The 27,851-nt window shown below is 47.9% G+C and overlaps 1 protein-coding gene across 1 annotated transcript; it reads right to left on the minus strand.

Annotated features, from left to right (window-relative positions):
- Nucleotides 1-7,507: 7,507 nt before the first annotated feature.
- HAUS5 (HAUS augmin like complex subunit 5) lies at nt 7,508-18,748 on the minus strand. The gene is made up of 11 exons (XM_071419580.1): nt 18,545-18,748; nt 17,937-17,999; nt 17,313-17,345; nt 16,454-16,574; nt 15,683-15,821; nt 14,372-14,435; nt 13,787-13,848; nt 13,650-13,707; nt 13,500-13,570; nt 11,717-11,780; nt 7,508-8,320 (listed from the first exon to the last, which is right to left on the minus strand). Exons 1-11 carry the CDS (start codon nt 18,746-18,748, stop codon nt 8,189-8,191), a joined length of 1,011 nt encoding a protein of 336 aa, XP_071275681.1. The 3' UTR covers nt 7,508-8,188.
- Nucleotides 18,749-27,851: the final 9,103 nt, after the last annotated feature.

Below are 27,851 nucleotides of genomic sequence, written 5' to 3' on the forward strand. Positions count from 1 at the left end.
GCCCAACTCCAAGCTCCTCCCCCTCCCTTTAAGCTCCTCCCCTTTTTCCTCAGACCCATCCCCCTCCTTTTAAGCCCCTCCCACAACCCCACGCTCCCAAACCCCTCCCCCTCTATTTAAGCCCCTCCTCCTCTCTAGGCCCCGCCCCTCACTCCTCAAGCTCCTCCCCTATTTAAGCCCCACCCCTTCAAGCCCCTCCCCTTAAGCCCACCCATTTTAAGCCCCTCCCCCTTATTTCAGTGCCGCCCCTTTAAGCCCCTCCCTCTTTAGGCCCCTCCCCATTTAAGCTCCTCCCTCCAGTTTATGCCCCTCCCCCTTTTAAGCCCCTCCCATACCTCTTTAAGCCCCACCCCCAAAGACCTTAAGCCCCTCCCATCTCCCACATTTAAGCCCCACCCCATTTAAGCCCCTCCCATTTCCCATTTAGCCCTTCCCTCATTTTAGCCCCTCCCCATTTTACAACCAATCCCTTTATGCCCCTCCCCTTTAAGCCCCACCTCCTCTATTTAAGCCCCGCCCCACCCAGTTCAAGCCCCTCCCCCTTAACTCCCACCTCCTCTATTTAAGCCACGCCCCCACCCAATTTAAGCCCCTCCCCTTTAAACCACACCTCCTCTATTTAAGCCCCTCCCACTTTCAATTTAGCCCCTCCCTCATTTAAGCCCCACCCCCACTTCACAGCCACCATTTAAGCCCCTCCCCTTTAAGCCCCACCTCCTCTATTTAAGCCCCACCCTCTCTATTTAAACCCCTCCCATCCCCATTTGAGCCCCTCCCCCTCTATTTAAGCCCCGCCCAACCCAATTTAAGCCCCTCCCCTTTAAGCTCCACCTCCTCAATTTAAGCCCCTCCCCTCCTCATTTAAGCCCCTCCCACTTTCCAGTTTGCCCCCCCTCATTTAAGCTCCACCCCCATTTACAACCCATCCCAATTTAAGACCCTCCCCTTTAAGCCCCGCCCCCACCCATTTAAACCCCTCCCACCTCCCCTTTAGCCACGCCCCTTTAAGCCCCTCCCCACCTGTGCCACGCCCATCTCCCGCGCCAGCCCCCGCAGAGGGGGCGTGGCCTGTGCCGGGGGGCGGGGCTCCGCTCCCAGTGCTCCCAGTGCGAGTTGATGGCGACGGAGCCACGCCCCCTCCAGAAGGGGAGGGGCCGAGCCAGGCCCCGCCCGCGCCACGCCCACAACCTGCGGCCAATCAGAAATGACGGAAATGGGAGGGGCTGGGGGGGAATGGGGGCAAACTGGGAGGGACTGGGAGGGACTGGGGGATACTGGGAGCAGTGGGATCACAGCTGGAGTCAAACTGGGAGGGACTGGGATCAAACTGGGATCATACTGGGATATACTGGGAGGGAATGGGAGCAAAATAGGATGGATTGGGATCAAACTGGGAGGGACTGGGAGGGAACTGGGAGGGACTGGGATGGAGTGGGAGGGACTGGGAGGGAACTGGGGGAGACTGGGAGGAACTGGGATCAAACTGGGATCAAACTGGGATATACTGGGATGGATTGGGAGGGAACTGGGAGGGAACTGGGATCAAACTGGGATCAAACTGGGGGATACTGGGAGGAACTGGGATCAAATTGGGAGGGACTGGGATCATACTGGGATAAACTGGGAGGGACTGGGATCATACTGGGAGGGACTGAGGGGTTACTGGTTTATACTGGTCCCTAACTGGTCCACACTGGTCCGTACTGGTCCATACCAGTCCCTTACTGGTCCGTACTGGTTTATACTGGTCTATACTGGTCTGTACTGGTACATACTGGTCCCTAACTGGTCTATACTGGTCCATACTGGTCCATTCCGGTCCCTAACTGGTTTTATACTGGTCTATACTGGTCCCTATTGGTCCCTAACTGGTTTTATACTGGTTTATACTGGTCCCTAACTGGTCCCTAACTGGTCCATACTGGTTTATACTGGTCCCTAACTGGTCCATACTGGTCCATTCCGGTCCCTAACTGGTTTTATACTGGTCCATTCCGGTCCCTAACTGGTTTTATACTGGTCTATACTGGTCCCTAACTGGTCTCTAACTGGTCCATACTGGTCCATACTGGTCTATACTGGTCCATACTGGTCCATACTGGTCCATACTGGTTTTATACTGGTCTATACTGGTCCCTATTGGTCCCTAACTGGTTTTATACTGGTTTATACTGGTTTTATACTGGTCCATACTGGTCCCTAACTGGTCCATACTGGTCCATACCGGTCTCTAACTGGTTTATACTGGTCCATACTGGTCCATACCGGTCTCTAACTGGTTTATACTGGTCCATACTGGTCCATACTGCTCCATACTGGTTTATACTGGTCCATTCCGGTCCCTAACTGGTCCATACTGGTCCATACTGGTCCATACTGTTCCATACTGGTCTCTAACTTGTCTCTAACTGGTCCATACTGGTCCATACTGGTCCATACTGGTGCATTCCCCACCTGTTCCCGCAGCGCTCCCAGCGCCGCTCGGCGCCCCCTGGTGGCGGCGCTCAGGAACCGCAGGCGCTGCCGCAGCCGCAGCTGGGGGGGGAAAAACGGCAAAAATCAAAGAAATGAACCCAAAATGAACCAAAAATCAACCAAAAATCAACCAAATGAACCCAAAATGAGCAGAAAATCAATGAAATGAGCCCAAAAATCAAAGAAATGAACCCAAAATGAGCAGAAATGAACCCAAAATGAACCCAAAAATCAAAGAAATGAACCCAAAATGAACTGAAAACCAACCAAATGAACCCAAAATGAACCCAAAAATCAACCAAATTAAGCCCAAAATCCCCCGAATTAACCCAAAATCACCCAAAATGAACCCCAAAATCACCCAAATTAACCCCAAAATCCCCCAAAATCCCCAAACCCCCAAAAAACTCTCAAAACCCCCAAAATCCCCCCCAAAACCCCCAAAATTTCCCATTTTAAGCCCCCAAAACCCCCAAAATTTCCCCCAAAATCCCAAATCCCAAAAACCCAAAATCCCTCCAAATTTCAAAAAAAATAAACCCCAAAAAAATTCCAAAAAACCCCAAAATTTCCCATTTTAACCCCCCAAAAACCCCAAAACCCCAAATCCCAAAAAACCCCAAAACCCCCAAATTTCCCCCAAATCCTCAAAATCTTCAAAATCCCAAATCCCAAAAACCCAAAATCCCCCCAAAAACCCCCAAATTTTCCCATTTTATCCCCAAAACCCCCAAATCCCAAAAAACCCCAAAAACCCCAAAATTTCCCCCAAAATCCCAAACCCCAAAAACCCCAAAATCCCCCGAAATTTCCAAAAAAAAAAACCCCAACAAAATTTCCAAAAAAAAACCCAAAATTTCCCATTTTACCCCCCAAAAATCCCAAATTCCAAAAAACCCCAAAACCCCAAAATTTCCCCCAAAATCCCAAAAAAATCCCAAACCCCAAAAACCCCAAAATCCCCCGAAATTTCCAAAAAAAAACCCCAAAAAATTTCCAAAAAAACCCCAAAATTTCCATTTTACCCCCAAAAACCCCAAATCCAAAAACCCAAAATCCCCCCCAAAAACCCCAAATCCCAAAAAACCCCAAAAACCCCAAAAACCCCAAAATTCCCCAAATTTGCCCCAAATCCTCGCTCACCACTCGGCCCCTCCCCCTCCGCAGCCGCTGCCGGAGCCGCTCCAGGCCGGGATTGGGGCCAAATCCGGGGGATTTTGGGATTTGGGATTTGGGGCCAAGTTTGGGGATTTTGGGATTTTGGGATTTGGGGCCAAATCCGGGGATTTTGGGATTTTGGGATTTGGGGCCAAATTCGGGGATTTTGGGATTTTGGGATTGGGGCCAATTTTGGGGCCAAATCCGGGGATTTTGGGGCCCAAATTTGAGGAATTTGGGGCCGATTTCGGGGCCGAATTGAGGAGTTTGGGGCCAAATTTGGGGCCAAATTTGAGGAGTTTGGGGTCAATTTTGGGGCCAAATCTGAGGAATTTGGGGCCAAATTTGGGGCCAAATTTGAGGAGTTTGGGGCCAAATTTGGGGCCAAATTTGAAGAATTTGGGGCCAATTTTGGGGCCAAATTTGAGGAGTTTGGGTCTGATTTTGGGGCCAAATTTGGGGCCAAATTTGGGGATTTGGGGCGATTTTGGGGCCGAATTTGGGGCCAAATCTGAGGAATTTGGGGCCAAATTTGGGGCCAAATTTGAGGATTTTGGGCCGAGTTTGGGGCCAATTTTGGGGCCAAATTTGGGGATTTTGGGCCAATTTTGGGGCCGAGTTTGGGGCCAAATTCAGGGATTTTGGGGCCGATTTTGGGGGCCAATTTGGGATTTTGGGGCGAGTTCGGGGCCAAATTTGGGCTCAAATCCGGGGATTTTGGGGCCAATTTTGGGGCCAATTTTGGGGCCAAATCCAGGGATTTTGGGTCTGATTTTGGGGCCAATTTTGGGGCCAAATTTGAGGATTTTGGGGCCAAGTTTGGGGCCAAATCCGGGGATTTTGGGGCCAATTTTGGGGCCAAATTTGGGGCCAAATTTGAGGAGTTTGGGGCCGAGTTTGGGGCCAAATTTGAAGAATTTGGGTTCAAATCTTGAGATTTTGGGGCCGAATTTGAGGATTTTAGGGCCAAATTTGGGATTTTTGGCGGTTTTGGGGTGAATTTTGGGGTGAATTTTGGGGTGAATTTTGGGGTGAATTTTGGTGGTTTTGGGGTGAATTTTGGGGTTTTTGGGGTGAATTTTGGGGTGAATTTTGGGGTTTTTTGGGGCTCCTGCTGGAGCTGGGTCAGAGCCTGGCCCAGGGAGCCCTGAAGGGCCGAGAGCCCCTCCCGGAGCAGGAACAGCCTGGGGAGGAAATTTGGGTGAGAAACGGGGATTTTGGGCAAATTGGGGATTTGGGGGCAAAATAGGGATTTTGGGGGGGAAAATGGGGGAAAAATGGGGGGAAAATGGGGATTTTTGGGGAAAATAGGGGGAGAAATGGGAATAAAAATTGGGATTTGGGGTGGATTTTGGGGCCAAATTTGGGGATTTTGGGGCTGAATTTTGGGGTTTTGGGCTGATTTTGGGGCCAAAATTGGGGATTTTTGGGGCTGATTTTGGGGCAAAATTGGGGGTTTTTGGGGCTGATTTTGGGGCCAAATTTGGGGACTTTGGAGCTGATTTTGGGGCCAAATTCGGGGATTTTTGGGGCTGAATTTTGGGGATTTTGGGGCTGAATTTGGGGCCGATTTTGGGGTTGAATTTTGGGGCCAAGTTCGGGGATTTTGGAGCTGATTTTGGGGCCGAATTTTGGGATTTTGGGGCCAAATTTTGGGGATTTTGGGTCTAATTTTGGGGCCAAAATTGGGGCTGAATTTTGGGGATTTTGGGGCAGAATTTGGGGATTTTTGGGACCAAACTTAGGAAATTTGGAGCCAATTTTAGGGAATTTTGGGCTGAATTTTGGGGGCAATTTGGGTTGAAATTTGGGGATTTTTGGGGCTGAATTTTGGGGGTTTTTGGTCTGAATTTGGGGATTTTAGAGCCAATTTTGGGGTTGATTTTGGAGCCAAATTTGGGGATTTTGAGGCCAATTTTGGGTTTGAATTTGGGGATTTTGGGGAAAAAATGGGGGGAAAAATGGGGATTTTTGGGGGGAAAATAGGGGGAGAAATGGGAGAAAAATGGGAATAAAAATTGGGATTTTGGGGTCAAATTTGGGGCCAAATTTGGGGATTTTGGGGCTGATTTTGGGGCCAAATTTGGGGATTTTGGGGTGGATTTTGAGGGCAAATTTGGGGATTTTGGGGCAGAATTTGGGGCCAATTTTTGGATTTTAGAGACGATTTTGGGGTTGAATTTTTGGGGCCAAATTCGGGGATTTTGAGGCCAATTTTGGGTTTGAATTTGGGGATTTTGGGGCCGAATTTTGGGGATTTTTAGGGCCAAAGTTGGGGATTTTGGGGCCAATTTTGTGGCTGAATTTGGGGATTTTGGGGCAGAATTTGGGGCTGAATTTTGGTGATTTTTGGGGCTGATTTTAGGCCAAATTTGGGGATTTTTGGGGCCGAGTTTGGGGCTGAATTTTGGGGGAGATTTTGGGACCAAACTCAGGAAATTTGGAACCAATTTTAGGGATTTTGGGTCTGAATTTGGGGCTGAATTTGGGGATTTTGGGGTTGAATTTTGGGGATCTTGGGTCCAAATTTGGGGATTTTAGAGCCGATTTTGGGGATTTTGGGGCTGATTTTGAGGCCAAATTTAAAAAATAATTTAGGGCAGATTTGGGATATTTTGGGATCATTTTTGGGATGGATTTGGGACATTTTGGGCTGGATTTCAGGGAATTTGGGAGATTTTGGGATCATTTTTGGGATCATTTTTGCGGCATTTTGGGATATTTTGGGGTCATTTTTGGGGCATTTTGGGCTGGATTTGAGTAATTTGGGATATTTTAGGATCATTTTTAGGATATTTTGGGGTCATATTTGGGATATTTTGGGGTCATTTCTGGGACATTTTGGGCTGGATTTTTGGGATATTTTGGGACAATTTTTGGGATATTTTAGGATAATTTTTGGGATCATTTTTGGGCTATTTTGGGATCATTTTGGGATTTTTGGGCTGGATTTCGGGGAATTTGGGATATTTTGGGGTCATTTTCGGGATATTTTGGGGTCATTTATGGGATTTTTTGGGAAAATTTTTGGGATATTTTTGGGGTCATTTTTAGCATATTTTGGGGTCATCTTTGGGACATTTTGGGATCATTTTGGGATCATTTTGGGATTTTTTTTTGATATTTTGGGATCATTTTTAGGATATTTTGGGGTCATCTTTGGGACATTTTGGGATCATTTTTGGGGACTTTTTGGGCTGGATTTCGGGGAATTTGGGATATTTTGGGGTCATTGTCGGGATATTTTGGGATCATTTTTGGGGACATTTTGGGACATATTAGGGATATTTTAGGATCATTTTTAGGACATTTTGGGGTCAATTTTGGGATCATTTTTGGGACATTTTGGGATCATTTTTGGGACATATTTGGGATATTTTAGGATCATTTTTAGGACATTTTGGGGTCATCCTTGGGACATTTTGGGATCATTTTGGGCTGCATTTTTGGGACATTTTTGGGATATTTTGGGGTCATTTTGGGATATTTTGGAGTAATTTTTTGGATATTTTAGGATCATTTTTAGGGTATTTTAAGATAATACTTAGAATATTATGGGATCATTTTGGGACATTTTTAGGATATTTTAGGATCATTTTTAGGATATTTTGGGATATTTTAGGATCATTTTTGGGACATTTTGGGATCATTTTTGGGACATATTTGGGATATTTTAGGATCATTTTTAGGATATTTTGGGGTCATATTTGGGATATTTTGGGATCATTTTTGGGACATATTTGGGATATTTTGGGATCATTTTTGGGGACACTTTGGGCTGGATTTCGGGGAATTTGGGATATTTTGGGGTCATTTTTGGGACCATTTTTGGGACATATTTGGGATCATTTTTTGGGATAATTTTTGGGATATTTTGAGATCATTTTTGGGGTCATTTTTGGGGACTTTTTGGGCTGGATTTCGGGGAATTTGGGATATTTTGGGGTCATTTTCGGGATATTTTGGGGTCATTTATGGGATTTTTTGGGAAAATTTTTGGGATATTTTTGGGGTCATTTTTAGCATATTTTGGGGTCATCTTTGGGACATTTTGGGATCGTTTTTGGGATTTTTTGGGTTAATTTTTGGGATTTTTGGGTTAATTTTTGGGATATTTTGGGATCATTTTTAGGATATTTTGGGGTAATTTTTGGGATATTTTGGGGTCATTTTTGGGATCATTTTTGGAATCATTTTGGGGTCATTTTTTGGGATATTTTGGGCTGGATTTTAGGGAATTTGGGACATTTTGGGATCATTTTTGGGACATACTTGGGATATTTTGGGGTCATTTTTGGGATATTTTAGGGTCATTTTTGGAATTTTTTGGGGTCATTTTTGGGACATTTTGGGACCATTTTTGGGACATTTTTGGGATATTTTGGGACAATTTTTGGGATATTTTAGGATCATTTTTAGGACATTTTTGGGATATTTCAGGATCATTTTTAGGACATTTTGGGCTGGATTTTTGGGACATTTTGGGACAATTTTGGGCTGGATTTTTTGGGGTCATTTTTAGGACATTTTGGGGTCATTTTTGGATATTTTGGTCTCACCTGGCGGTGCCTCTGTGGTCGCCCCTCCCCCGCTCCAGGAGTGTCCCCAGGTGCCCCCTCAGGAGCCGCAGCCGGGACAGGAGGGGGGGCAGCGACCCCCACACCCCCCCCACGGCGCCCCAGCGCTCCTGGGGACCCCAAAAACGCCTCAGGGACCCCGGAAATGGACTCGGGGACCCCAAAAACCCCAAAATCCACCCCAAAAACCCCAAAATCCACCCCAAAACCACTCAGGGACCCTGAAATCCCCAAAATCCACCCCAAAATCCACCCCAAAAACCCCAAAATCCACCCCAAAACCACTCAGGGACCCCGGAAATGGAGACAGGGACCCCAAAAACCCCAAAATCCACCCCAAAAACACCTCAGGGACCCCGGAAATGGACTCGGGGACCCCAAAAACCCCCAAAATCCACCCCAAAAACCCCAAAATCCACCCCAAAAACACCTCAGGGACCCCAAAAACACCTCAGGGACCCCGGAATCCCCAAAATCCACCCCAAAAACCCCAAAATCCACCCCAAAAACCCCAAAATCCACCCCAAAAACCCCAAAATCCACCCCAAAACCACTCAGGGACCCCGAAATCACCAAAATCCACCCCAAAAACCACTCAGGAACCCTGAAAATCGACTCGGGGACCCCAAAATCCACCCCAAAAACCACTCAGGGACCCCGAAAACCCCAAAATCCACCCCAAAAACACCTCAGGGACCCCGAAAAACCCCAAAATCCACCCAAAAAACCCCAAAATCCACCCCAAAACCACTCAGGGACCCCGGAATCCCCAAAATCCACCCCAAAAACCACTCAGGGACCCCGGAATCCCCAAAATCCACCCCAAAAACACCTCAGGGACCCCGGAATCCCCAAAATCCACCCCAAAAACACCTCAGGGACCCCAAAATCCCAAAATCCACCCCAAAAACCACTCACGGACCCCGAAAAACCCCAAAATCCACCCCAAAAACCCCAAAATCCACCCCAAAACCACTCAGGGACCCCGGAATCCCCAAAATCCACCCCAAAAACCCCAAAATCCACCCCAAAAACGCCTCAGGGACCCCGAAAAACCCCAAAATCCACCCCAAAATCCCAAAATCCAACCCAGAAACCCCAAATCCACCCCAAAAACGACTCAGGGACCCCGAAATCCCCAAAATCCACCGCAAAAACCACTCAGGAACCCTGAAAATCGACTCGGGGAGCCCAAAAACCCCAAAATCCACCCCAAAACCACTCAGGGACCCCAAAATCCACCCCAAAAACACCTCAGGGACCCCGAAATCCCCAAAATCCACCCCAAAAACACCTCAGGGACCCCGAAATCCCCAAAATCCACCCCAAAAACCCCAAAATCCACCCCAAAAACACCTCAGGGACCCCGAAATCCCCAAAATCCACCCCAAAACCACTCAGGGACCCCGAAATCACCAAAATCCACCCCAAAAACCACTCAGGAACCCTGAAAATCGACTCGGGGACCCCAAAAACCCCAAAATCCACCCCAAAAACCACTCAGGAACCCTGGAAATGGACTCGGGGAGCCCAAAAACCCCAAAATCCACCCCAAAAACCACTCAGGGACCCCGAAAAACCCCAAAATCCACCCCAAAAATGCCTCAGGGACCCCAAAAATCGACTCGGGGAGCCCAAAAAACCCCAAAATCCATCCCAAAAACACTCAGGGACCCCGAAAACCCCAAAATCCACCCCAAAAACCCCAAAATCCACCCCAAAAACGCCTCAGAGACCCCGGAATCACCAAAATCCACCCCAAAAACACCTCAGGGACCCCGAAAATCCCCAAAATCCACCCCAAAATCCACCCCAAAACCCCAAAATCCACCCCGAAAACGCCTCAGGGACCCCGAAAAACCCCAAAATCCACCCCAAAACCCCAAAATACACCCCGGAAACCCCAAAATCCACCCCAAAATCCACCCCAAAATCCACCCCAAAAACCCCCCAAATCCACCCCAAAAACGCCTCAGGCACCCCGGAAATGGAGACGGGGACCCCGAAATCCCCAAAATCCACCCCAAAAACCCCAAAATCCACCCCGAAAACCACTCAGGGACCCCAAAAAACCCAAAACCCACCCCAAAACCATCCCAAAAACTCCCAAATCCACCCCAATATCCACCCCAAAAACCCCAAAATCTCAAAATCCACCCCAAAAACGCCTCAGGGACCCCAAAATGGACTCGGGGACCCCAAAACCCCCAAAATCCACCCCAAAAACCCCAAAATCCATCCCCAAAAACCCCAAAATCCACCCCAAAAAAACCCTAAAAACCCCCAAATCCACCCCAGAATCCCAAAATCCATCCCCAAAAACCCCAAAATCCACCCCAAAAACACCCAAAATGCCAAAACCCACCCCAAAACCCACAAAATCCACCCCAAAAATGAACTCAGAAACCCCAAAAACCCCAAAATCCACCCCAAAAAACCCCAAAAACCACCCCAAAAAACCCCAAATCCACCCCAAAAAACCCCAAATCCACCCCAAAAACCCCAACATCCACCCCAAAAATGCCTCAGGAACCCCGAAAATCCACCCAGGGAGCCCCAAAAACCCCAAAATCCACCCCAAAATCCCCCAAAACTCCAAAATCCACCCCGAAAACACCTCAGGGATCCCAAAAATGAACCTGGGGAGCCCAAAAACCCCAAAATCCACCCCAAAACACCCCAAAATCCACCCCAAAAAACCCCAAATCCCTCAAAAAAAATCCCCCAAAACCCCAAATCCCTCCCAAAATCCCCAAATCCCCAAAATCCCAAATTCCTGACCCAAAAATCCCCAAAACTTCCCCAAAATCCCCAAAAACCACCCCAAAACCCCCAAAATCCACCCCCAAAACTCCAAAAACCCCAAAACCCACCCCAAAATTCCCAAAATCCACCCCAAAAATGAACTCAGAAACCCCAAAATCCACCCCAAAAACCCCAAAATACAAAATCCAACCCCAAAATCCCAAATTCCTGACCCAAAAATTCCCAAATCCCCCCAAAATCCCAAATCCCGAGCCAAAACTCCCCCAAATCCTCCAATCCACCCCGAAAAACCCCAAAATCCACCCCAAAATTCCCAAAATCCACCCCAAAAATGAACTCAGAAACCCCAAAAACCCCAAAGTCCACCCCAAGAACTCCAAAATCCCTGAAAATCCCAAATCTCCCCCAAAATCCCAAATCAGGACCCCAAAGAACCCCCAAAATCCCAAACCAACCCCAAAATCCCCAAATCCACCCTCAAAATCCCAAATCCCTCCCAAAATCCCCAAAATCCCAAATTCCTGACCCAAAAATCCCCAAATTCTCCTCAAAATTTCCCCAAAAATCCCCAAAATCCCAAATCCCGACCCAAATCCTCCCCCAAATCCCCCCAAAATCTCCCAAATCCAAAATCCTGACCCCAAAAGCCCCAAAATCCCCAATTTTGACCCCAAAATCCCCAATTTTGACCCCAAAATCCCCAATTTTGACCCCAAATCCCCGTTCCCCTCCCCCCTCACCTGCAGGAGGCTCCTCAGGGTGGGCGGGGCCTCAGAGCAGGGGGCGGGGCCAGCCAGGAGAGCCCTGTGATTGACAGGGGTGGAGCCACGCCCTCTGTGGCCGTGGCCACGCCCCCCAAATCCCCAAAATTCCCCTCAGGGACCCCAAAATGTCCAAAATCCCCCCCAATCCCCTCTAAGCCCCGCCCACCACTTAAACCACGCCCCATCTTTAAGCTCCACCCATCCCTTTAAGCCCCACCCATCCCTTTAAGCCCCACCCACCACTTTAAGCTCCACCCATACATTTAAGCCCCACCCATTCTTTTTGGCCCCACCCACTCATTTAGGCCCCACCCTGTTGAAGCCCCACCCACTCACTTAGGCCACACCCACCTCTTTAAGCCCCACCCACCTGCTTAAGCCCCACCCACTTAACCCCATTGACTCCTTTAGGCCTCACCCCCCATTTAAGCCCCACCCACATTGTTAAGCCACACCCACCTCTTCAAACCCCACCCATCATTATAAGCCCCACCCACCCCTTTAGACCACACCCACATTTTAAAGCCACACCCACCACACTTTAAGCCCCACCCATTTAAGCTCTGCCCACCACCTTAAGCCCCACCCACCCCCATAAGCCCTGCCTACTGTTTAAGCTCCACCCACCCCTTTAAGCTCCACCCACTGCTTAAAGCCCCACCCACCATTTTAAACCCCACCCACCCTTTTAAGCCCCACCCACCCCTTTAAGCCCTGCCCACCCTTTTAAGCCCCACTCACAACTTTAAGCCCCACCCACCCGATTAGGCCACACCCACTCCATTAATCCCACCCCACCCTTTAGGCCACACCCACCCTTTAAACCCCACCCATCCCCTTAAGCTCCACCCACCCTTTAAGCCCCACCAATCCATGTAAGCCCCACCCACCCCTTTAGGCCACACCTCCCCCTTTAAGCCACACCCACTGCTTAAAGCCCCACCCACCAATTAAACCCCACCCATCCATTTAAGCCCCACCCACCTCTTTAGGTCCCACCCACCCCATTAGGCCACACCCACCTCTTTATGCCCCACATACCCATTTAAGTCCCACCTGTAACTTTAAGCTCCACCCATCATTATAAGCCCCACCCACCCCTTTAGACCACACCCACTCCCTTAAGCTCCACCCACCCTTTAAGCCCCACCCATCCATGTAAGCCCCACCCATCCATTTAACCCCCCTGACCTCTTTAGGCCCCACCCACCTCTTTAAGCCCCACCCACATCTTTAAGCTCCACCCAACCCTTTGAGCCCCACCCACCCTTTAAAACCCCAACCACCCCTTTAAGCCCTGCCCATCCCTTTAGGCCCCACCCACCCAATTTTAAGCCCCACCCACCCCTTTAAGCCCTGCCCACCGTTTTAAGCCCCACCCACTCCTTTAAGACCTACCCACCCTATAAACCCCTCCCACCCCTTTAAACCCCACCCACCCATTAGGCCCCACCCACCCTATTTAAAGCCCCACCCAACCTTTAAGCCCCACCCAACCTTTAAGCTCCACCTACCCCTTTAGGCCCCACCCACCCATTTAAACTCCACCCACCTCTTTAGGCCCCACCCACCCTTTAAAACCCCACCCACCCCTTTAAGCCCCACCCACCCCTTTAGTCCCCACCCACCCTTTTAAAACCCACCATCCATTTAAGCCCCACCCATCCCTTTAGACCCCACCCACCCCTTTAAGCCCCATCCACCCTTTTATAGCCCACCCACCCTTTAAGCCCCGCCCACCCCGTTAGGCCCCGCCCACCTGGTGCTCTGATTGGCCAGGGCCTCCAGCGCCCACAGCACCGCCCCCGGGCTGTGGCCAATCAGCACCGCCTGTAGGGAGCGCCACGTGTCAGAGGAGGGGGCGTGGCCTGCGGGGAGCCACACCCCTTCCCCAGCAAGCCACGCCCACCTCCGCCTGTTCCAGCCAATCCGGAGCCTCCTGAGCCTTCCCGGCTTGATTGACAGCTCTGGGGTTGATTAATGAACCGGTTAATTGGTTACTTAAGGGTTAACTAGGGGTAAATTGGGAAGAGGGGTGGGGCTTACCTGTGAGGGCGTGGTCTCAGTAGCTCCGCCTCCCTGGCCTTGCACAGGGCCTTGATTGACACCTGGGGAAGGGGCGGGGCTTGGGGATTTTTGGGGGGATTTTTGGGGAGGAATTTGGGATTTTTGGGGGGTCCCTGGGGGGAATTTTGGGGGGGGATTTGGGGATTTTGGGGGGGATTTTTGGGGGTCCCTGGGGGATTTTTGAGGGGGGATTTTGGGAGTTTTGGGGGTCCTGGGGGGATTTTTGGGGGGATTTGTGGTTTTTGGGGAGGATTTTGAGATTTTTGGGGGGTCCTGAGGGGATTTTGGGTGGGGGGATTTGGGGATTTTTGGGGGGTCTGTCAGGGGATTTGGGATTTTAGGGGGCCCAAAGGGGATTCTGGGAGGAGTTTTGAGGTTTTTGGGGGGAGATTTTGGATTTTTGGGGGTTCCAAGGAGGATTTGGGGGGGATTTGAAATATTTGGGGAGGTCCTGGGTGGGATTTTGGGGAAAATTTGGGGGATCCTGAGGAGATCTTGAGGCCCCTGAGGGGATTTAGGGGGTCCCAAAGGCCCCGCCCACCCCCACAGGCCCCGCCCACTCACCAGCACTTCCGGCTCCGCCCCCGAGGCCAAGATGGCCGAAAGCTCCGCCCGGGACTGGCTCGGCCTGAGGGGAGAGGACCAAAAAAATCCCATCAGGAACCCCAAAATCGACTCAAAATCCCTTCAGGAACCCCAAAATCGCCTCAAAATCCCTTCAGGAACCCCAAAATTGCCTCAAAATCCATCAAAATCCTTACAGGGACCCCAAAATCCACCAAAATCCCTTCAGGGACCCCAAAATTGCCTCAAAATCCCTTCAGGGACCCCAAAATCACCTCAAAATCCATCAAAATCCCATCAGGAATCCCAAAATCTCCTCAAAATCCATCAAAATCCCTTCAGGAACCCCAAAATCGCCTCAAAATCTCCCAAAATCTCCTCAAATTCCCCCAAAATCCCCTCAGCTTCCCCAATATCCTCTCAGGAACCCAAAATCTCCTCAAATTCCCCAAAAATCCCCCCAAGTTTCCCAAAATCCTCTCAAGTTTCCCCATAATCTCCTCAAGCTTTCCCAAAATCTCCGAAAATTTCCCTAAAATCCCTGAAAAATCCTCTCAGGAACCCAAAATCTCCTCAAGTTCCCCAAAATCACCTCAAATTCCCCAAAAATTCCCTCAAGTTCCCCAAAATCCCCCAAAAATCCCCTCAGGAATTCAAAATCTCCTCAAATTTCCCCAAAATCTCCTCCAGTTCCCCAAAATCCCCCAAAAATCCCCTCAGGAACCCAAAATCTCCTCAGGTTTCCCCAAAATCTCAAATTCCCCCAAAATCCCCTCAAGTTTCCCCAAAATCCCCACAAAATCCCCTCAGGAACCCAAAATCTCCTCAGGTTTCCCCAAAATCTCAAATTCCCCCAAAATCCCCTCAAGTTTCCCCAAAATCCCCACAAAATCCCCTCAGGAACCCAAAATCTCCTCAAGTTTCCCCAAAATCTCCTCAGATTCCCTTAAAATTCTCTCAAATTCCCAAAATCCCCCAAAAATCCCCTCAGGAACCCAAAATCTCCTCAGGTTTCCCCAAAATCTCCTCAAACTCCCTCAAAATCCCCTCAAGTTTCCCCAAAATCCCCCAAAAAATCCCCTCAGGAACCCAAAATCTCCTCAAGTTTCCCTAAAATCTTCTCAAATTCCCTCAAAATCCCCCAAAAATCCCCTCAGGAACCCAAAATCCCCTCAAATTCCCCAAATTCCCCCAAAATTCCCTCAAACTTCCCCAAAATCCTCTCAAAATCACCCAAAATCCCCCCTTTGCCCATATAAGGAAGTTCCTTTGCCCATATAAGGAATCCCCTTTAGGCCCCGCCCCTTTTACCTTTTATGGAGAGCCCTCAGCGCCCCCTCGCGGCCGTCCCTCAGCCCCGCCGGGCCCGGCTCCGCCCCCAGCAGCCGAAGCTCCGCCCCTCGCTGAAGCTCCGCCCACCGCCGGCTTTGGCCCTCCTCCAGCGAGGCCTCTGAGGGGGGAAAAGGGAAAAAAGCCCCGAATTTGGGGCGAGGATCCCAAAATTGGGGTTTAGGGGGGTCAGGGACCCCAAATTTGGGGCGAGGATCCCAAAATTGGGGTTTGGAGAGGTCAGGGACCCCAAATTTGGGGTGAGGATCCCAAATTTGGGGTTTGGGGGAGGTCAGGGACCCTAAAATTGGGGTTTGGGGGAGTTCAGGGACCCTAAAATGGGGAAAGGGACTCAAAAAATGTGGCAGTAGGGACCCCAAAATTGGGGTTTGGGGGTGTCAGGGACCCAAAAATTGGGAGTTTGGGGGGATCAGAAACCCTAAAAAAAGGGAGGGGACCCAAAGTTAAGTTTTGGGGGGGTCAGGGACCCCAAATTTGGGGTTTGGGGGGGGTCAGGGACCCCAAATTTGTGGCTTAGGACCCCAGAAGTGCAGTAGGAACTCAAAACTTGGGGTTTGGGGAGGTCCTATGAACCCTAAAAATGGTGCGAGGACCCCCAAAATCAGGGTTTGGGGAGGGTCGGGGACCCCAAACTTGGGGTTCAGGGAGCCCAAAAATTGGGAGGAGCCCAAAAAATGGGGTTTTGGGGGGGTAGGAACCTTTGTGCGCGGCCGCGTTTCCGGCCGGACTCACCGAGGCGCTGCGCCGTTTCCTGTGCGTCGGCAATGGCGTCCCCCAGGCCCTGCAGCTCCTTCCGGAGCCGCTCCACGGCCGCGCGCAGCGCCCCCTGCTGGCTCGGCGGGCCCGGAGCGGCCTGCGCCGGAAAAATGGAACCAAATCTGCTCAAATTCAGCCCAAAATTCACCCCAATGTCCCTGAGGTTGTCCCCAGCGTCCTCGCGATACACAAAACGCCAAAATTCCGCAAAAATGAGGCTCAAAATGGACGCAAATCCGCCGAAATGCAGCCCAAAATTCACCCCAATGTCCCTGAGATTGGCCTCAAGCCCCTCATGATTTCCAAAACTCCCAAAGTTTGGGGAAAATGCCATAAAAAACCAAAAAATTCCACAAAAATGAGGCTCAAAATGGACCCCAAATTTTCCCCAAGATTCCCTCAACTATCCGTGAGATTGTAAAAAAATCCCAAAAACTCCCCAAAGTCTTTTTCAAAATTTTCACAAAATCACCCCAAATTTTGGGGTTGTCTCCCAAATCTGAGGGAAATCACCCCAAATTTTGGGTTCCCCACCCCAAATTCCCTCCAAGCCCCCCCCAGGTTTTGGGGTCCCCCTCACCTCCAGCTCCTGCAGGTGCCCATACCTGAACCCCGAGTTAAGGAACAATTTTGGGATCCCCCAAAACGTCTCCCCTGGAAATTTTGGGGTGAATCCCCAAATTTTGGGGTCCTCCCCCGAGTTTCGGACTCCCCCCCATTGATTTTCCACCTCCAAATCCTTCGGGGATCCCCTCCCCAATTTTCCATTCCAGGAACCCCCAAATTTTTGGGAACCACCCCCAAATTTTTGAGGACCCCCCAAAATTTCGGATACCAGCGCAGATTTCCTCGAATCTTCTTCACGTTCCTGTGGGGACACCCCAAAAATTCTGTGAGGGGAGCACCCGAAAAAAGCGCGGGAAAACGCCGCGGAGCATGATGGGAGTTGGAGGCTCGGCTATAATGAAGGTCTATGGGCGCGGGGGATGATGGGAATCGTAGGCTCGGCTACAATGGAACTCAATGGGGCGCGGGGGATCATGGGAATTGTAGGCTCGGTTATAATGGACGTCAATAGGGCGCGGGGGATGATGGGAGCTGTAGGCTCGGCTATAACGGAACTCAATGGGGCGCGGGGGATGACGGGAGTCGTAGGCTTGGCTATAATAAGTCAATGGGGCGCGGAGGATGATGGGAGTCGTAGGCCCGGTTATAATGGAACTCAATGGGGCGCGGGGGATGACGGGACTCGTAGGCTTGGCTATAATAGAAGTCAATGGGGCGCGGGGGATGATGGGAGTTGTATGCACGCATCCAATAGGGCCCAATGGGTGTCGCGGGGCATGATGGGAGCTGTAGTCCCGGAAAGCACCTCCCCGACCCCACCTCCTAAATTTTGAGGTCCCTTTTTTAATTTTTGGGGTTTTTTCACCCTCCAAAGTTTGGGGTCCCCCCTCACCGCTGGTTCCGGACGTGGCGGGTGACGTAATCCCAAACGGGGGCTGTGGGGCCGCAGCAGAGCCTGCAAAGGAGGGAATTGGAGCACCCCAAAATTTGGGGGGTGACCATAAAATTCATTGGGGGAGCCCAAAGGGATTCCAAAACCCACCAAGGGATGGGAAAATCACCCTCAGGAACCCCCAAATCCACTCAGGATGCCTTAAAGGCACCCCAAAAGCTCTCAGGGACCCCTCAGTGAGACCCCCAAATCCCTCCAGGACCCTCCAAAGGGACCCCAAAACTCCCTCAGGACCCCCTAAAACCTGCCCAGGATCCTCCAAGGGGACCCCAAAACTCCCTCAGGATCCCCCAAACCCGCTCAGAACCCTCCAAAGGGACCCCAAAATCCCCTCACGACCCCCCAAACCCCCTCAGGACTCTCCAAGGGGACCCCAAAATCCCCCAGGACCCTCCAAAGGGACCCCAAACCACCTCAGCCCCCCCCCCAAATTCCCGCCTCTCCCTCACGGAGCGCTCATGGAGGTTCCCACCCCCGGCCCCCCAAAACCCCCCGGCCCCTCCCCGCCTCAGGGAGGGGTCCCAGGAGGGTCCTCGGGTGGTCCCGACCTGCGGAGCGCGGCCGGGGAGGGGGCGGCGGAGGGCGGCAGCTCCATCTCCTCCCGGAGCCAGCGCCCCAGAGCCTCCGCCATCATGGCCGGGGGGCTCTGAGGGGAGCGAAAAAGCGCGGGAAAAGCGCCGCGGGGCATCACGGGAGTTGTAGTGCAAAAGGGGCGGGGCCTGCAATGATGGGCGACGGGAGGCGCGGGGCATGACGGGAGTTGTAGGCGAATAACTGAGGCGCTGTGGTGAGCGGCCATAATGATTCTCTATGGGGCGCGGGGGTTGATGGGAGTTGTATGCGTGTTTGTAATGGGGCTCTATGGGCTCGCGAGGCATGATGGGAGCTGTAGTCCCGGAAGTGTCTCGAAAGTCGGGGGTCTGGCGGCACTTGGGGGTCGTAATGGCCACTTAGGGGCCAGAGGAGCCATTTAAGGGACGCCCAAAAGGCACCTGAGGGGAACTTTGGGGTCAGAGGGCACTCGGGGTCACCTGGGGAGTGACCGTCCGGGCGCTTCCTGTCCTCTGTGGTGCGCGGGGGATGATGGGAGTTGTAGGCTCAGGGCAGCATGGGAATTGTAGGCGCAGACGTGGCTTTATCGAGGGGCAGGGGTGGGGGGACATTTAGGGGGACACCTCCGTAAAGGCACCGGGGGGTCCTGAGTGGGCGCTGGGAGGGCACTTAAACATCTTGAGGAGCATCTGGGGGTCCGGGGAAGGAGTTCATGGGCAACTTTGGGTTTGGGGGAACATTTGGGGGCGTTTACGGGGCACTCTCTGTGCCTGGGGGGAATGACGGGATCTGTAGGCCCGGCTTCAATGAGACGCTATATGGCCGCGAGGCATGACGGGAGGTGTAGGCCTGGCCCTATTGGGCGCCTATAGGGCCGCGGGGCATGACGGGAGCGGTAGTCCAGCCTTTAATAGCTCTCTATGGGGCCGCGAGGCATGACGGGAGTTGTAGGCCCCACTTCAATGGCGCGCTAAGAAGCCGCGAGGCATGACGGGAGCGGTAGTCCAGCCTTTCATAGCTCTCTATGGGGCCGCGGGGCATGACGGGAGTTGTAGTCGAAAAAACAAAATGGCGCCGCATTAAGTTACCACCCTCAAGGCCGCTGATTGGTTGCAAGCTTTGATTGGCAGACGAGCCGACCAATGGGAAGCGGTGCCGGCGGAAGGCGGGAAGCGGCGGCTCCTGAGGGCGGCGGTGAGGGGGGGGCGCGGATTTTGGGGGGATTTGAGGCGATTTTGGGGCTTTTTGGGGGATTTTGGGATCCCTCATGAGCCCCTCACCCTGCCAGGCCTCAGAGACGCTTCCGGAGCCGTGATGGCCGCCAAGGTGAAGGTGGAGAAGCCAGGTGAGCTCGGCCGGGAGTACCAAAAACCCCGAAAATCGCCCCAAAACCCCCACAGAAAACCCCAAATTCCCACCCAGGACCCCCCAAAATCCCTCAAATCCCCTCAGGAATCGCCCAATTCCCAAAAAATCCCCATTTTCCCAGAACTAGACCCCCGAATTCCCAAAAATCACCAAAATTCTCCCTCAAAATGGTCTAGAAATGCCCCAAATCCGCTCCAGGATCCCCCAAATTTTCAAAAAATTCCCCAAAATCCCCAAAATTTCTGAATTTCCCAGAACTGGACTCCCAAATTCCTAAAAAATCCCCGCAAAATTCCCTAAAATTCCCCCAATTTCCCTCCAGGACCCCTCAAAATTCCCAAATTTCCCAGAACTAGACCCCAAATTCTCCCTAAATCCCCAAAACATTCCAAAAAATTCTCAAAAGTTCCCCAAAAATTCCCCAAATTTCCCCAAATTCCCCCCAAATACCCCCTAAAACTCCCCAAAACCACCCCAAATGTCCCCCAATTTTCCCCAATTTTCCCAAAATCCCCTGAATTCCCCAAATTCCCCTGAATTTCCCCCAAATTTTCCCCAAAACTCCCCCAGAACCGCCCCAAAACCGCCCCAAATTCCCCCTAAAATTCCCCCGAATTTCCCCCAACCCCCAATTTTCCCCAATTTTCCCAAAACCCCCGGAATTTCCCCCAAATTCCCCCGAATTTCCCCCCAGAATCCCCACATTTCCCCCCCAAAATCCCCAAATTCCCCCAAATCTCCCCCAAATTTCCCCCAAATCCCCCCTAAAACTCCCCAAACTTTCCCCAGAACTCCCCCAAATTCCCCCGAATTTCCCCCCAAATTTCCCCCAATTTCCCCCAAATTTCTCCCAAATTTCCCCCAATTTCCCCCAAATTTCTCCCAAATTTCCCCAAATTTTCCCAAATTTTCCCCAAATCCCCCCCAAAATCCCCAAATTTCACCCAAAACCCCCCAATTTTCCCCCAATTTTCCCCCAAAATCCCCCAAATTTCCCCAAAGAATTTCCCCCAAATCTCCCCCAAATTCCCCCAAATCTCCCCCAAATTTCCCCCAAAACTCCCCCAAAATCCCCCCTCAAACTCCCTCAAATCCCCCCAAAACCGCCCCAAATTCCCTCCCAAACTCCCCCAAAACTGCCCCAAATCCCCCCCAAAATCCCCAAATTTGCCCAAATTTCCCCAAATTCTCCCGAAATTCCCAAATTTTCCCCCGAATTTCCCCCAAATCCTCCCCAAACCGCCCCAAATTCCCCCCAAAATTCCCCCAAATTTCCCCCCGAAACCCCCCCAAAACTGCCCCAAATCCCCCCCAAAATCCCCAAATTTTCCCAAATTTCAGCCAAAATCCCCAAATTTCCCCAAATTCCCCCGAATTTCCCCCAAATCTCCCCCAATTTTCCCCCAAAATTCCCCCTAAAACTCCCTCAAATCGCCCCAAAACCGCCCAAAATTCTCCCAAAACCGCCCCAAATCCCCCCCAAATTTGCCCAAATTTCGCCCAAATTTCGCCCAAATTCCCCTCCAAACCCCCCCAAACCCCCCAAATTTCCCAAAATTCCCAATTTTCCCAAAATCCCCGGAATTTACCCCATTATTTCAGAGCTGTCCCCCGGGGCCGCCCGGCGCCGCCTGGACGCGATCCTGGAGCAGCTGCAGCTGCGGGGGCGGCGGTGGGGACGGAAAGTTCCGGAATTTGGGGAGAAATTCGGGGATTTTGGGACATTTCGGGGGAAAATTTGGCGATTTGGGGATTTTGGGGAGAAATTTGGGGGTTTTGGGGAGAAAATTTGGGGTTTTTGGGGGAAAATTTGGGGATTTTGGGGGGGATTTGGGGGTTTAAAGGGGATTTTTGGGGGGATTTTGAGGGGGATTTTGGGGGAAATTTGGGGATTTTTGGGGAAATTCGGGGTTTTGGGGAGAATTTTGGGGGAAAATTTGGGGGGGTTTGGGGCATTTTTGGGGGTATTTTGGGGATTTTGGGGGGGAATTTGGGGGAAAATTTGGGGATTTTGGGGGAAATTTGGGGATTTTGGGGGAAAATTTGGGGGGAATTTGGGACATTTTGGGGGAAATTTGGGGGGAATTTGGAAATTTGGGGATTTTTGGGGGGAAATTTGGGGGTTTTGGGGGGAATTTGGGGGGGTTTGGGGCATTTTTGGGGGAATTTTGGGGGTTTAAACGGGATTTTTTGGGGGAATTTTGGGGGCATTTGGGGGAAAATTTGGGGGGAATTTGGAAATTTGGGGATTTTGGGGGGAATTTTGGGGGTTTTGGGGAGAAAATTTGGGGATTTTGGGGGAAAATTTGGGGGGAATTTGGGGATTTTGGGGAAAATGTGGGGGTTTTGGGGGAAAATTTGGGGATTTTGGGGATTTTTCGGGGGATTTTGGGGGGAAATTTGGGGATTTTGGGGGCGGTTTTAGGGGTTTAAAGGGGATTTTTGGGGGGATTTTGAGGGCGGTTTTGGGGGATTTTGGGGGGAATTTGGGGTTTTTGGGGGGAATTTGGGGGAAAATTTGGAAATTTGGGGGTTTTGGGGGAAAATTTGGGGGGCTTTGGGGCATTTTTGGGGGTATTTTGGGGATTTTGGGGGGTAATTTGGGGGAAAATTTGGGGATTTTGGGGGAAATTTGGGGATTTTGGGGGGAGATTTTGGGATTTTGGGGGGAAATTTGGGGGAAAATTTGGGGAATTTGGGGGGAAAATTTGGGGGATTTTGGGGGGATTTGGGGCATTTTTGGGGCGGTTTTAGGAGTTCAAAGGGGATTTTTGGGGGAATTTGGGGGAAAATTTGGGGATTTTGGGGGAAAATTTGGGGATTTTGGGATTTTTGGGGGGATTTTGGGGGGGTTTAAAGGGGATTTTTGGGGGGATTTTGGGGGGAGTTTTTGGGGGGAATTTTTGGGGTGGTTTTGGGGGAATTTGGGGGAAAATTGGGGAATTTTGGGGGCGGTTTTGGGGCTTTTTGGAGGGATTTGGGGGCGGTTTTAGGGGGGATTTTGGGGTTTTTGGGGGCAGTTTTAGGGGTTTAAAGGAGATTTTAGGGGGATTTTGGGGGGAGTTTTGAGCGCGGTTTTGGGGCTTTTTGGGGGAAAATTTGGGGTTTTCGGGGGGATTTGGGAGGAATTTTGGGTGGGTTTTGGTTTCTTTTTAATTTTGGGCAATTTTTGGGTTTTTTTTGGGAGCTTTTTTTTAATTTTGGAGAATTTTGGGGGGTTTTTGAGGAATTTTTTGGGTTTTTTTAATTTTGGGGAAATTTTTGGGGGGAATTTCATGGTTTGTTAAATTTTGGGGAATTTTGGGAGGTTTTTTTTGGGAATTTTGTAAATTTTATTTTTAAACTTTGGGTTTTTTGGGGTAATTTCGTTTTTTTTTTAATTTTGGGGATTTTTTTTCTTTTTATTTTTTCTTTTAATTTTGGGGATTTTTTTCCTTTTTTATTTTGAGGAATTTGGGGGTTTTTTGGGGCAGAATTTCGTTGGTTTTTTTTAATTTTAGGGAATTTTTTTGGGTTTTTTTTTTAATTTTGGGGAATTTTGGGGGAATTTTTTGGGGAATTTTTGTAAATTTTTTTTGTTTTAATTTTGAGGAATTTTGGGGTTTTTTGGGGAATTTTTTCCTTTTTTTATTTTGAGGAATTTTGGGGTTTTTTGGGTGAATTTTTTGGGTTTTTTTGTTTTAATTTTGGGGAATTTTTGTTGTTTTTTCTTTAAATTTTGGGCAATTTTGGGGTTTTATTTTTGGGAAATTTGGGTTTTTTTGGCTTCCCCTCCCCAATTTTGGGTGAATTTTTTTTTTTAATTTTGGGGAATTTTTTTGGTTTTTTTTTAATTTTTGGGGAATTTTTGGGGGTTTTTTTGAGGAATTTTTTTGATTTTTTCTTTTGAAATTTTGGGGAATTTTTGGGGTATTTTGGGGGGAATTTTTTGGGTTTTTTTGTTTTAATTTTGGGGAATTTTTTGTTGGTTTTTTTTGGGAATTTCCTTGGTTTTCTTTGAATTTTTTGGGAATTTTGGGGTTTTTTTCTTAAATTTTTTTTTTTAATTTTGGGGGAATTTTGGGGTTTTTTTTTTTTTAATTTTGGGAAAATTTTGGGGGAATTTCAGGAATTTTTTTTAATTTTGGGGAATCTTGGGTTTTTTGGGGGGAATTTTTTTTATTTTTTTTTTTAATTTTGGGGAATTTTGGGGGAATTTTTTGGGGTATTTTTGGGGAAATTTTGTAAATTTTTTTGTTTTAATTTTGAGGAATTTTAGGGTTTATTTTTTTTTAATTTTTGGGTAATTTTTGGGTTTTATTTTTGGGAAATTTGGGATTTTTTTGGGTTCCCCTCCCCAATTTTGGGTTTTTTGGGAGAATTTTTTTTTTAATTTTGGGGAATTTTTTGGGTATTTTTGGGGAAATTTTGTAAATTTTTTTTTGTTTAATTTTGAAGAATTTTTGATTTTTTGGGGTGAATTTTTTGAGTTTTTTTGTTTTAATTTTGGGGAATTTTTGGGTTTATTTTTTTTTAATTTTTGGGCAATTTTGGGGTTTTCTTTTTGGGAAATTTTGGGTTTTTTTGGGTTCCCCGTCCCCAATTTTGGGTTTTTTGGGAGAATTTTTTTTAATTTTGGGGAATTTTTGGGGGTTTTTTTGTTTTAATTTTGGGGAATTTTTGGGTTTTTTTTGGGAAATTTTGTTTTTTTTTAATTTTGGGGAATTTTTGGGCTTTTTTGGGGAATTTTTGGGGTTTTTTTTTTAATTTTGGGGAATTTTGGGGGAATTTTTTGGGGAATTTTTGTAAATTTTTTTTGTTTTAATTTTGAGGAATTTTGGGGTTTTTTGGGGAATTTTTTCCTTTTTTTATTTTGAGGAATTTTGGGGTTTTTTGGGTGAATTTTTTGGGTTTTTTTGTTTTAATTTTGGGGAATTTTTGGGGTTTTTTTTCTTAATTTTGGGCAATTTTGGGGTTTTATTTTTGGGAAATTTGGGATTTTTTGGGTTCCCCTCCCCAATTTTGGGTTTTTTGGGAGAATTTTTTTTTTTTTAGTTTTGGGGAATTTTTTTTGGTTTTTTTTAATTTTGGGGAATTTTTGGGGTTTTTTTGGGAAATTTTGTTTGTTTTTAATTTTGGGGAATTTTTTGTTGGGTTTTTTTTGAGGAATTTTGTTGGTTTTATTTTGAATTTTGGGGAATATTTGGGGGATTTTGGGGTGAATTTTTTGAGTTTTTTTTGTTTTAATTTTGGGGATTTTTTTGTTGTTTCTTTTTTTTAATTTTTGGGGAATTTTTGGGGCTTTTTTCTTGAATTTCATTTTTTTAAATTTTGGGGGAATTTTTGGGTTCTTTTTGAGGAATTTTTTTGGTTTTATTTTGAATTTTGGGGAATTTTGGGGTATTTTGGGGTGTGAATTTTTTGGGGTTTTTTGTTTTAATTTTGGGGAATTTTTTCCTTTTTTATTTTGAGGAATTTTGGGGTTTTTGGGGGGGTGAATTTTGGGGTTTTTTTTAAATTTTGGGCAATTTTGGGGTTTTCTTTTTGGGAAATTTGGGATTTTTTGGGTTCCCCTCCCAATTTTGGGTTTTTTGGGAGAATTTTTTTTTTTTAATTTTGGGGAATTTTTTGGGTTTTTTTTTGTTTTAATTTTGGGGAATTTTTTGTTGGTTTTTTTTTTTAATTTGGGGAATTTTTTGTTGGTTTTTTTTTAATTTTTGGGAATTTTTGGGGCTTTTTTCTTGAATTTCATTTTTTGTTAATTTTGGGGAATTTTTGGGGGTTTTTTTTTGAATTTTTTTGATTTTTTCTTTTGAAATTTTGGGGAATTTTTGGGGTATTTTTGGGTGAATTTTTTGGTTTTTTTGTTTTAATTTTGGGGAATTTTTTGTTGGTTTTTTTTTTAATTTTTAGGGAATTTTTGGGGTTTTTTTCTTGAATTTCATTTTTGTTAATTTTGGGGAATTTGGGGGGTTTTTTTGAGGAATTTTTTTGGTTTTTTTTTAATTTTTGGAGAATTTTTGGGAAATTTTGGGTTTTTTTGTTCCCCGTCCCCAATTTTGGGTTTTTTCTCCCAGGGAGGCCCCGGAGGAGGAGCCTGGGAAGGGCCCTGGGGATGCCCCGGCCAAGTGAGGAAAAACCTGCACAGAATGGGGCAAAAAATGGGGAAATTGGGCAAAAATGGGGGGGAAAATGGGAATTTTGGGCAAAAATTGGGGAAAAATGGGCAAAATTGGGGAAATTTGGGAATTTTGGGCAAAAAATGGGGAAAATGGGAAAAATGGGGATTTTGGGGAAAATTTGGGGGGAAAATGGGGAATTTGGAGAAAAATTGGGGATTTTGGGCAGAAATTGGGGAAAATTTAGGGATTTTGGGGAAAAAATGGGGAAATGGGGAATTTGGGGTAAAATTGGGGAAAGAATGGGGAAAATGGGAATTTGGGCAAAAAATTGGGGAATTTGGGGCAAAAAGGGGGGAAAAAATGGGGAATTTGGGGAAAAAATTGGGATTTTGGGGGAAAAATTGAGGAATTTAGGGAAAAATTGGGGAATTTTGGGGAAATTGAGAATTTGGGCAAAAAATGGGGAAATTGGGAAAAAAATGGGGAATTTGGGGGGAAAATGAGGAAAAATGGGGATTTTGGGGAAAAATGGAGAATTTGGGCAAAACTGGGGGAAAATGGGGAAATTGGGGAAAATTGGGGAATTTGGGCAAAAAATGGGCAAAGAACGGGGATTTAGGGCAAAAATTGGGGAAAATGGGCAAAAAAGGGGGAAAAATGGGGATTTTGAGCAAAACTTGGGGATTGGGAGGGAAAATATCCAAAAAATGGGGATTTTTGGGCAAAAATTGAGGAAATTGGGCAAAAAAGGGGGAAAAATTGGGGAATTTGGGGAAAAATTGGAAAATTCGGCAAAAATTGGGGATTTTGGGCTAAAATTTGGGGAAAATGGGGGAAAATGGGGAATTTGGGGAAAAATGGGAAATTGGGGAAAAATGGGCAAGGAATGGGGATTTAGGGAAAAAATTGGGGAAAATGGGGGGAAAAATGGGGGGAAAATGGGGATTTTGGGCAAAAATTGGGGAATTTGGGGAAAAATTGGGGAAATTGGGGAATTTGGGGGAAAACTTGGGGAATTTTGGGCAAAATTGGGGATTTTGGGCTAAAATTGGGGAAAAATGGGGAATTTGGCAAAAAATGGGGAAATTGGGGAAAATTGGGTAAAAATTTGGGATTTTGAGCAAAAATTGGGGGAGAAATGGGGAATTTGGGGGAAATTGGGATTTTGGGTGAAAATGGGGAATTTGGGGCTAAAAATGGGGAATTCGGGGAAAAATTGGGGAATTTGGGTCAAATTGGAGATTGGGAGGGAAAATGTCCCAAAAATGGGGAATTTTGGCAAAAAAATGGGGAATTTGGGGAAAAATTGGGAAAAAATGGGGAAAAATGGGGATTTTGGGTAAAAATGGGGATTTGGGGTAAAAATTGGGGAAATTGGGAAAAAAATGGTGATTTTGGGCAAAAATTGGGCAAAAATGGGGAAAATGGGCAAAAAAGGGGGATTTGGGGGAAAAAATTGGGGGGAAAATGGGGAATTTGGGGAAGAATTGGCAAAAATTGGGGATTTGGGGGAAAATTTGGGGATTTTGGGGAAATTGGGGATTTTGGGCATAAAATGGGGAAAAATGGGGAATTTGGGAAAAAATCAGGAAAAAATGGGGAATTTGGGGAAAAATTGGGGATTTTGGGGAAAATTTGGGATTTTGGGGCAAAATTGGTGAATTTGGGCAAAAAAAATGGGGATTTTGGGCAAAAAATGGGGAATTTCAGGAAAATTTTGGGATTGGGAGGGAAAATACCAAAAATTGGGATTTTGAGAGGGAAAATGGCCAAAAATTTGGGATTTTGGGGGAAATATCCAAAAATGAGAAATAAAAAGGGATTTGGGATTGTG

Source organism: Agelaius tricolor, unplaced genomic scaffold, assembly GCF_023055355.1.
Source record: "Agelaius tricolor isolate 1412-34295 unplaced genomic scaffold, bAgeTri1.0.p SCAF_111, whole genome shotgun sequence".
NCBI classification, from domain to species: Eukaryota; Metazoa; Chordata; class Aves; order Passeriformes; family Icteridae; genus Agelaius; species Agelaius tricolor.

Coding starts and splice junctions, on each gene's coding strand:
- HAUS5 (XM_071419580.1), bottom strand. CDS start 18,748: ATGCCCCGCGCCTCCCGTCGCCCATCATTGCAGGCCCCGCCCCTTTTG. Junction 14,436..15,682: donor CTGAGGGCTCTCCATAAAAG/GTAAAAGGGGCG, acceptor CTCTCCCCTCAG/GCCGAGCCAGTCCCGGGCGG. Junction 11,781..13,499: donor CTGGCCAATCAGAGCACCAG/GTGGGCGGGGCC, acceptor TGTCAATCACAG/GGCTCTCCTGGCTGGCCCCG.